This window comes from Dendropsophus ebraccatus, chromosome 3 (genome assembly GCF_027789765.1).
Source record: "Dendropsophus ebraccatus isolate aDenEbr1 chromosome 3, aDenEbr1.pat, whole genome shotgun sequence".
Classification (NCBI taxonomy): Eukaryota; Metazoa; Chordata; class Amphibia; order Anura; family Hylidae; genus Dendropsophus; species Dendropsophus ebraccatus.
In genome coordinates, this window is record NC_091456.1 from 25677658 (window position 1) to 25688443 (window position 10786).

The 10786-nt window shown below is 43.7% G+C and overlaps 1 protein-coding gene across 1 annotated transcript; it reads right to left on the bottom strand.

The window, feature by feature from the left end:
* Positions 1-109: 109 nt before the first annotated feature.
* Positions 110-10527, bottom strand: UNC119B (unc-119 lipid binding chaperone B). The gene is made up of 5 exons (XM_069961255.1): positions 10258-10527; positions 10070-10180; positions 7756-7864; positions 6388-6560; positions 110-4736 (listed from the first exon to the last, which is right to left on the bottom strand). Exons 1-5 carry the CDS (start codon positions 10463-10465, stop codon positions 4624-4626), a joined length of 714 nt encoding a protein of 237 aa, XP_069817356.1. The 5' UTR covers positions 10466-10527; the 3' UTR covers positions 110-4623.
* Positions 10528-10786: the final 259 nt, after the last annotated feature.

Genomic DNA, 10786 nt, shown 5'->3' on the forward strand with positions numbered 1-10786 from the left:
TCGAGTCACGTGAGAAATGTAAAGTCATGTGACTCGATGCTGACGTCTTCTCACACGTGCTCTCCTTACTGCCCCGCCCCCCATCAGTAACAAAACAAGCAAGAGGCACTTTTTGTTCTCTCAAAATTACTTTATTATTTCTTACAGAAAAATACAACTTCTTGTAAATCTCCCCAAAGGATGGGAAATGTTTTCTTATGGTAATAACAGTACAGAGCGGAGGTGATACCATATAGTCAGAACTCCCCTTTAAATGATTATTGATATGTACTTAGTACTGCTTCACCTTAAAGGCACAGTAACCTCCAAAGAGCATCTAATTATTATTATTCGTTTTGGCGCCTTTCACATTTTCCTGTGTAACAACCCCCCTGCTTTTCTAGCTGTCCCTGCCTATAGGATTGTGGGGAACAAAGAGGAATACTATGGTACAATAGTGCAGACAAGGTGGAAAAAGGACCTTGTCAGTAGTTGCCCAAAGACCAGGTACTAGGGCAGCCCACCTTCCTTGAATGATAAAAGTCCCTCCATACCTCAATAGGGATTATCAATCAGAGAGCCAGGGGCAGGGCACAGGGACTGCCCCAATGACTTGTGGCTCAGGCAGCTTTAAAGTGATTAGTGTTACTTCAGCTACCAGCATCTAATGGTGCGTTTACACAGAGCTTTATCTGACAGATTTTTTAAGCCAAAGCCAGGAACAGACTATAAACAGGGTGCAGGTCATAAAGGAAGACTGAGATTCCCTGTCTTTTCAAGTTTATTCCTGACTTTGGCTTCCAAAATTGGTCAGATAAATCTGCCTGTGTAAACGCACCATAAGAGTAAGAGTGCAGAACCCCAGCCATCTGCCTTTCAACTCTGTTCCACTCCCTGCCGCTCCTCCCTGGGTACTGGGAAAAGCTGAATCCAGTCCTGGATCCAGCTTTTCACCCAACACCAGGGTGAATCTGCAGGGAGTGGAACAGAGTTTAAAGAGGACGTACCATCAGGTACATCCTCTTTAATATGACCCACAGATGATCCTGATGGTACATTCTCTTTAAAGGCAGCAGACTGATAAGCTGCTTGCCAATCAAAGGAAGCGCTTTGCTCATCTCTACTTGTAACCTTAGGGAACTGAACCCCTTTATGTGAAGTCCAATTGGTCATGGATTTGCCCTCTCTGCATCAAAGAAATCATCACCCCTCAACAAGACTGACCGCAGTGGAGACACTCCTCCGTTTAGATATTTTCCCCTTTTTTTTTAAAGAGACAAATGCAATAGAGAAATTAAAACGAAAACACTGGAGTTACAATGCCTGTAAGAATTAAACATTACATGGATCAGGCTCAAAATGATAAGCACATTTTAGATCAAGGTTAAACAAGGTTTACAGCATAATCCAGTAGATCCCAGGAGCAGCAGCATCTCCTACAGATGAACCTTTCGAGCACAGAATTCTAGTTGGCAGCTATGGCCCAGGGCAAAGCCTTTTCCTATTTGCATTAGGTTGGTGACAGGTATCACCCAGCGACCATCCTAGGAATATGGTCATACAAGTGAGAAACCTCTGATAAATTGTCTAGTACACATCAACATAGGACTATTACAAAATGTTACATTTAATAATGAGTTAAACCAGTGATGGGTAAGAGATCCATTCCTGTAAAACAAAACATTTGGCATTTTGGCAGCTGTATGTGTGTCACCTGGCATACAACTGGGACAAGAAAAGTGATCCATCAGCAAGTGGGTAAGGCCTCGTTCATACACATGTTCCACATACAGTATATGGACGGTGTAAAACAGAACAGATTATTGAAACTCACGACATCATGTATCCTTATGAAGGTGGGAGCTCCAGACCCGCAAAACTGGCTCTAAACCTTGAGTAAGCTCTTATAACCCACTAGTTCAACAAGTTATAGGCATAAAAAAAAAAAAAAAAAAAAAAAAAAAAAAAGCCTAATGCCAAAAGGCCTTTTATAGCTCAACAGTCATTACAGAGAACTACATCATCACTTTTATGCTGCCCAAACCACGAGTTACCATGGCAGGTCTTCCCAGCGAGGCGATTTATCCCCCCCTTTCCTAATGACTTGTAGTTCCGGCAGCATTAAAGTGATGGCAGCTTCCCTTACAACAACAAAACGTCACATAAGTGAAAGGTTGTGATGAGCGGGGATGCAGGACCTGCAGTCCATTGTACAAGCTTTATAGACAGTATATTACTAGAGATGAGCCAACCTCGAGCATTCCCGAGTCCATCCGAACATTTGGGCATTTGATTAGCGGTGGCTGCTGAACTTGGATAAAGCCCTAAGGCTATGTGGAAATCATGGATATAGTCATTGGCTGTATCCATGTTTTCCAGACAACCTTAGAGCTTTATCCCAGTTCAGCAGCCGCCACTAATCAAATGCCGATCGTTCGGGTTCGGATCGACTCAAACCCGGTTCGCTCATCTCTATATATTACCTTTTCACATCACTAAGACACTTTTGGAGCAGCGATAAGCGCCTTTTAGCCCAGAAGCACTGAAACTATTGCAATCCTCAGCCCAAAAGATATTTTTCCAGCCTATGGAAGACATTCATCTTTTCTAGCTTCCACTCTGTGGCATAATGGCAGACACAAGACCTGCTATTTGGATAATAAGTTATTGCTTCACTGGAAGATACAAATATATAAGTCAGTCAAAACTTAACATGTGATGAGAAGACACAAACTATCATGGAAATAGGCACCTTAGCGACAGGGTTGGAAGAGAAAGGACTGTTTCCCAGCAAGGATACATCATCTGCAAACACTCCATGTAAGGCCCTGTTCACATCTGTGTTTGTGATTCCATCAGAAACCTCCATTGCAGATTCTGATAAAATGACGGGACAAAACAGCGCAGTGTGCAGTGCTTAACAGTAACAGACACTATGGTAACCCAACAGACCCCCAATGTGGGTCTATCAGGTAATGGTGGAGGGTCTAAAGCATAAAAAGATATCAGGAAAGACTTAAAGGAGTAGTCCAGCGATATTTAAAATTTATCAGCTGGAAGGTGGTGAACATAAACAATCAATACTTATTAGAGATGAGCGAACCTGGAGCATGCTCGAGTCGATGCGAACCCGATCGTTCGGCATTTGATTAGTGGTGGCTGCTGAAGTTGGATAAAGCCCTAAGGCTATGTGGAAATCATGGATATAGTCATTGGCTGTATCCATGTTTTCCAGACAACCTTAGAGCTTTATCCAAGTGCAGCAGCCCCAGCTAATCAAATACCGAACGTTCGGGTTCGGATGGACTCGGACTCGAACCCGGTTCGCTCATCTCTAGTACTTATATCCCCCGTGGCCCCGAAGTGACACATCACCAGCTCAGAGACCCTCACTTGAAGACATTTTCTACTCGAGTTCCCATGTAGTCAAGAGTTTGGGGGAAAATACCTGACACGACTGATAGATTGCCCCATCAGCGACTGCAGCAGTGTCAATGACTGGCTGAGCAGGCAGTCCATCAATCGAGTAGCGACATTCCAGCCGAAAGAGATCCCGGAGCCTGGTGAGGGTCCCATAGTGGCAAGCCAGCGCTGCAGAGGCAAAGGGAGGTGTAAGTAGTGATTGTTTATTATGTTACCCCAGCTGGCTGACATTTTTAAAATCACCATAGTTATAAATGAGTATAGTTGGAGGAGAGATGGGTAAAGGTAATATTAAAGGCCTAAATAAGGTTCGGGAAGTTTTTATAATCAACTAAACACAAGATCAAGGGGCCTGATCTGAAGTAAGATCAGCAGGAACCTGCTAACATATTTCAATGAGAGTAGTAGAGGCTTAAAACAAACTTCCAGCAGATATGGTAGGTAAATCTACAATAACTAAATCTACAATAACTGAATGTAAACCTGCCTGGTATATGCATATATCTATCCTAAGATAATAAGAAAGGGAAATATAAGGATGGACAAGGTGGTCTTTTTCTGCCAACAATCTACCTTTATACTGGTGTGTGTGTGTGCGGCCTATAAGGGATCAAGCAGTTTTCATTGTCCTGCTCCAATGAAGGCAAGTGTGACCACAGCCTAAGAAGCATCTAAGTTATGTCTTAGTAAAGAGGCACTTTACATTCCTAAAAATATGGAATGGACCACAAAGCATACAAGAGGTTATAGACATTTCACTAAACTTGTTTGGACTTCAGCAATGTTAATACTGCTCTGTATAAACAGACATGTACTCCTGTACTAAGGGGAAGAGAGGGATATAGTATTGCACAAACCAGTAATCAAATTATGCAAACCTTTTCTCCGAATATCTCTTATAATATGTATATGCCTGTAACAGAACCTGCATCTTATAGCTTCCTTCACAGCTCAGAAGGCTGCATATCTGCCAACAAGGAATGAAAGCATTGGTTTTATAAAAATAAATAAATATCTTTTGTACAAAGTCTTCAGTTTTGTATTACAGCACTTTATAAAAAGGGAGGGGGGGGGGGGGGGGGGGGGAGGTGAAGAGAAAGAAAAAGACAATGCTCCAAAATGCATCTGGCACAGGATTGACCTCAAACACATCCCCCAAATCCTGTGTTCTTGATAAGGAATGTTGTACCCTAAAGCAGATAGGTCCAAGGGTGCAGATCCTTACTGGCCACCATTGTAGGCATAATCTGCTTTGTTGTGCATGATGAGTTTGTTATCCACAAAGTAGAAGCTATCAGATCTTGTTTCATATGGGTGATCAATCATCAAGCGAACTGTGGGAGGAAAATAAAGAAATTGTTAAAGGAGAAGTCCGGCGAAAATTTTTATTAAAAGTATTGTATTGCTCCCTTAAAGTTATACAAATCACCAATATACACTTATTACGGGAAATGCTTATAAAGTGCTTTATTCCCTGTACTTACTACTGCATCAAGGCTTCATTTCCTGGATAACATGGTGATGTCACGACCCGACTCAGAGAGCTGTGCAGGCTGTGGCTGCTGGAGAGGATGATGGCAGGGGAACATTGAGCATCTCCCTGCCATCATCGTCTCCAGCAGCCACAAGCAATGTTGGTGTAGAGCTGGACAACTAATCTAATTATTTGGTTTACCATTTCAAAAACTGCAGATTCCGATGTTCATCAGAATTGTGAATTCAATGTTACTCGCCTATAGCAGTGCTATTAATAGAGAGGTGGTGTGTGGGGACCAGGACAGTGCTACATGATTTTGCTCTGTATATATATTTTACACAGGCAGCAGCAAAAGGTGGCTGGCCACATAGCAGGGAGGCAGAGCCGCCTCCTCACTGTACATGGCAACAGGAGAAGGAGGAAGCAACTGCAGGTAGCTGCTCACAAACAACAGTGATGACATCTATTACATTGTCTGTGCTGTAATCTGTGATGTTACACAGGACTACAACTAACATTTACAACATTATCTGTACAGTTACACAGGAGAGCAGGGAGCATCTAAATTATCTGTATTCATTACACAAATATTTATCTGACAGATCATTGAAGCCAAAGCCAGTAACAAACTGAACGGAGAATAAACAGAACAAGTCATAAAGGAAAAACAGATTTCTCCTCTTTTTAAATCCCGTCCTGGCTTTGGCTTAAAAAAATCTGTCAGATTGTCTGTGTGTGTAACAGGGCCTTTACCCGCTGTCCTACATTACTTCAGACAAGATGGGGAGTGGATAGCACATTGTGGGGCATCTAAAATGCTATTCACACATCAGTAATCCTATCCATAATTGCGCACCTTCAAGTAGGACAGGATTTGGACGTGCATCCCTCGCCAATCCCTCGTGATCCCTTCTGCAAATGCGGCCAATATAATGGGGGATCACGTCTCTTTTATGGATCCAGAAACTACAGATATGTAAGTGTCCATTCAAACCAATGGGTAATTGGGACAGTAAAAATACTGAGATGTAAAACAGTGACGTGGATAGTATATGGAGATGTCACTTTTTATAGCGCTTCAAAATGCAAATATTCTTTTACATGTGTTCATGCACAGTTATTTTAAATGGATTTTCCCACAAACAGTATTCTTCAACTAAAGGGTAATTGATGAATTTGTGATCACTGGGGGGTAAATCCGCTGGTATCCCACTATGATCACAGCAGGAGTCCCGTGTGCCCAAGTTTGCATGCATAAGTGCCTCTCAAGTCATCCTGCCACTCAACTCACAGGCTATGAGATGGATAGAGATTGTATAGTATGAAAACCTAGGCATGCAATTCCCTTAGGTCAAAAAAGCAGCTGAAAGTACGCACACAGTAGGACAGAGCACAGAAGGGACTATATATCACACAAAAGACAATAAAAGAAAAAAAAAAGTGTATATCGCTTTTAAAATAGGAGCTGTGCTTACTTATTTCTCAAAAAACATTTGACAAATACTTACTTAGTTCTTCTGAAAGTTGTGGAAATTCATACATGTGTTCACATGTATTGCTGCTGTTTGGAATGCAAAAGCCAAAATCAAAATCAAAGCTTTTAAGCATCCGGTCACGAAAATAATGTCGCTCAATCATTCGAAAACTCTTCACTGGTTTATCCCCTACAGTGAACTCCACACTATAAAAGATGATACATTTAGTAAGTGCTGTGCATGGCATTCTTAAAAACAAAAAACACACAAACACGTCAAAGGTTTTGGAGACTGCTGAGACCCATAGTGATCAGAAGACGCCCGGAGAAGACAGTCTGGGCAGCTTTATTATAAGTCAATGGGGGCTGCCTGAACCGGGACGACTGACAGTAGGGAAGTGCAGCACGCTTAATTCCCTGAAAGCTGGTGATCTCAGTAGTGAGACTACTGGTCATGTGAAAGTTTATTTAAACCTGCCTGGGATAAACACATATCTATCCTAAGATAATAAGAAAGGAAATACTAGAAGGGCAGACTAGATGGACCCAGTGGTCGTCTTCTGCCAACAATCTTCTATGTTTCTATGATAGCTCATTAGTACATATCTGCTGTGAGATTTGAAGTAAAAATCCAGTGCAATACTCAGTACCATTAAAGTCTATGGCCCTGCATTCTCATTGTGAAAATGTAGCGACAGCCATGTTTAATTAATTAGCTTCCATGCTGGTAAAAATAAACAGCCCATGCTTACCTGCCTGCGCTCCCTCATCACACTTCTGCTTCAGTCTCCAGGTCCCTGCTCACTGACAGCCTTCTCAGCCATTCAGCGCGCTGTCCCGCCACAGGCAGTCAGTGAGCCAGGGACCCAGAGACTCAAGCAGGCATGGCAGCTAATAGTTAAACAAGGCTGTCACTACATTTTCCCAGTGAGAATGCAGAGCAATAGACTATAATGGTACTGAGTATCACAGCAGATTTTACGGCAAAACTGGCAGTATGAAATCCACTGCAAACTTGCTACATGTGAAGGCACTAGAGATGAGCGAACCAGGTTCGGGTTCAAGTCTATCCGAACCCGAACTATCGGCATTAGAGATGAGTGAACCTGGAGCATGCTCGAGTCGATCCGAACCCGAACTTTCGGCATTTGATTAGCGGTGGCTGCTGAACCTAGATAAAGCCCTAAGGCTATGTGGAAAACATGGATATAGTCATTGGCTGTATCCATGTTTTCCAGACAACCTTACAGCTTTATCCAACTTCAGCAGCCACCGCTAATCAAATGCCGAAAGTTCTCATGGACTCGAGCATGCTCCAGGTTCGCTCATCTCTAGAAGGCACACATAAGGAAAATAAGAGTGGCGGTAAATACAGGCAATCGCATTTCTCTGCAATACTCACGTAGCTCCAACTTTTCGAAGCCTAAGAAATGCTGGTGTAAACTGGTATCGTACAAAACGTCCGGCACTACTATCCACCTGTCCAGTTTCTTCATCCTCATCTTCTTGTTCTAAAACAGAGGAGAAAACACAAAAAAATATATTTAGAAAATAATTTTAACCCATTCTGCATCTGAGAAGATAACTTCAGGGCTGTTGAGTATGTAGGCCACAACTCCAACTCCTTCATAAATGGAAAATTAGTAACAAAAAATGTACCGGAGTAAAATATTAACATTGACTTTATCATCATACAAGCCATCAGACCACTTAGAGCTTATTTACCAAACCGGTGTACAGCAGAACTGATTAAGCTTCCCCTAGTAACCAATCAGATTCCACCTTTCATTTTTAAGGACAACTTAGCCCGTTTTACTTTCCACCACCTCCTAGTGTCTGAACATAGCAGCTGCAATAAGAGGTTTATAGCTGAGGACAGTCATATAAAGCAGCACTTCTGTGTAAAGATCTAAGAATTGCTTAGGCAGCCCCTCCTGCTACTCCCCATTCAATGGCTGTGTGTGTAATAGCTCGGGCAGCGAGTGAGGGAACAAGGGGGGAGTGAGCGCTGAGCTGCAAATGTTTATTCTGTTAGATAAGGATATTTGCTGCTTGTTAGGGTTCTGCAACAAACACACACACACACACACACACACACACACACATACACAGCCTGCTGCAGCCATAGCACATCACCTCCTCCCAGAGAAAAAATACCACACTGAGGAGAGTTTACTCATTACTGCTACACTACCTTAGGTTTATCCTCCTCCTTTTCTATATTACACAGGATATTTTCATGTTGCACTGCTGCTCAGATACAAGCATCTAGCAAGAGAACAGCAAAGGCTTCCCCCACACAATGGACTGCCAAACAAGCTGCCAAATAGTGAGCTCTGACTTTCCCCCGACCACCCTGGTCTTAAAGGCCTGTGCTCTGTTACTGATGTAGGGAGGAAATGCTTCACCCCTTTCTAACTAAAGGCCCTAGTACACAAAACAATTATCGGCCTTAATCGGCCAATTACCCACCGTAATGGTGCGTTTACACAGGCAGATTTATCTGACAGATTTTGGAAGCCAAAGCCAGGAATGGATTTGAAAAGAGGAGCAATCTCAGTCTTTCCTTTATGACGCGATCCCTGTTTATGGTCCGTTTCTGGATTTGGCTTCAAACATCTGTCAGATAAATCTGCCTGTGTAAACGCACCATTAAGTCCGACAATCGTTTTGTTTAACAGCACATGTTGAAAGGCAACGATCAGCTGACATGTTAGATGTTGGCTGATTGTGGCCTTTAAACAGGCTGAGAGATGCTAATAAAGTCAGTGACGGTCCGCTACTCGCTGCTCCCCACTGTCTGTGTGTGTAAAAGCACAGGCAGCAAGTGGGAAATGAGGGGGAAGCGCTCGTCTAATACAATCTGTAAAAAAAAAAAAAAAAAATTATATATAAGTTCTTCCCCCCCTCAGTTTCCATTTTACAATCTACAAAACTACAATTCCCATCATGCTAAAGCTTTGGCTGTCCAGGCATGATGGGAATTGTAGTTTTGTAACAGCTGTGAAGGGCCTGAGTTTGACACCCCTGATCTAGATTATAAAATAATCTGAAAGTCTTGCAGTTCTCATTGTGGCCACTACACTAGGCCTACAATGGTAACACTTCCTGTTCTGTACAGGTCACTTTTCAGCATTCTCCTGTGCATTACAGTAAAAGGTAACACCAGTGTATAGGTAAGAGGCACATACACACTGACAAGCTGTCCAATCGGATGCTGACTTCTTGGAGCCCTATGTACAGGCCGCACTGACTTCAATGGCATTTACACGCACAGGATCCGCAGCAGATTTGATGCTGTGTTCAGCTATTTAGATCAAATCTGCTACGATACAGTGTGTGTGAAGCTACCCTAAAGGGATACTCCAGCAATTTTTTTTTTTTAAATCAACTGAAAGCACCAGAAATGTATAATTTACTTCTACTAAAAAAAATCTCCAGTCTTCCTGGACTTATCAGCAGCTGTATGTCCTGCAGGAAGTGGTGTATTCTTTCCAGTCTGACACACTGCTCTCTGCTGCCTCCTCTGTCCATGTCAGGAACTGTCTAGAGCAGTAGCAAATGCCCATAGAAAACCTGTACTGCAAACTGGAAGGAATACACCACTTCCTGTAGGACATACAGCAGCTGATAAGTACTGGAAGACTTGAGATTTTGCAGCAGTTTGCCTTGCGGACAATGTTAATCCCTCCTGCAGTATGGTGTACCCCACTCACCGGAGCACGGCTTGGAGATCTCGAAGAGTACGGTGCCGGTCTCCAGGTCCCGGATCTTGAAGCGGGTGAAGTCAATGCCATAGACATTCTCCTCAGGTTTACACAGATAATCTGTTAACAAGACAGAGACAGGTGAGCACGCACCGAGAACCGCATGCGGTATGAGAAGCCGCAGCGTCAGAACTTACTCTCGGTGACTCTGTTGAGGCCCAGGACGTGCTCCGGTCTCAGCTCTTTCAGGCCCAGCAATTCATGCTCGGTGACCGGGGTTACGGCTCGGTGGTCGGCGTCGCCTAGTTCTCGGCCGTGCACTTTCCGCGCCTTCAGACGGTTAATTACCCCGCCCCCCGCTTTCTTGCGTTCTTCCTTAGCCGCCTCACGGTTGGACCCGCTCATGTCTACAAGATGGCGGCTGCCACCTCCGCTGGTGCCGTAACTATGGAGAGTAGGCGGATACCGCCGTTACTAGGCAACACCGGCGAGCGTAACAAGGCACAGCTGAAGGGGTGGGGACTCAAAACGGTCTCCACCAATGAGAGGCGAGGGCTGGCGCGTACGTTGGTGAGTAGTGTTAGGAGAGGGGGCGGTCCCAGAGAGAACCTGGTCCCCTAACAACGCACCATACGCAGTGCACAGGAACAGCGTCATGGTCCTCAGGGCCGCAATGTACATACATAGTCATAGGGAACCTTGGCCCTCCAGCTGTTGCAAAACTAC

Bases quoted from the DNA above. Each gene is read 5' to 3' on its own strand.
- UNC119B (XM_069961255.1), bottom strand. From the start codon at position 10,465: ATGAGCGGGTCCAACCGTGAGGCGGCTAAGGAAGAACGCAAGAAAGCG. The intron at 10,181-10,257 runs GTAAGTTCTGAC...TCTTGTTAACAG, and splicing joins CCTCAACAGAGTCACCGAGA to ATTATCTGTGTAAACCTGAG. The intron at 7,865-10,069 runs GTGAGTGGGGTA...CCTCTGTTTTAG, and splicing joins GATCTCCAAGCCGTGCTCCG to AACAAGAAGATGAGGATGAA.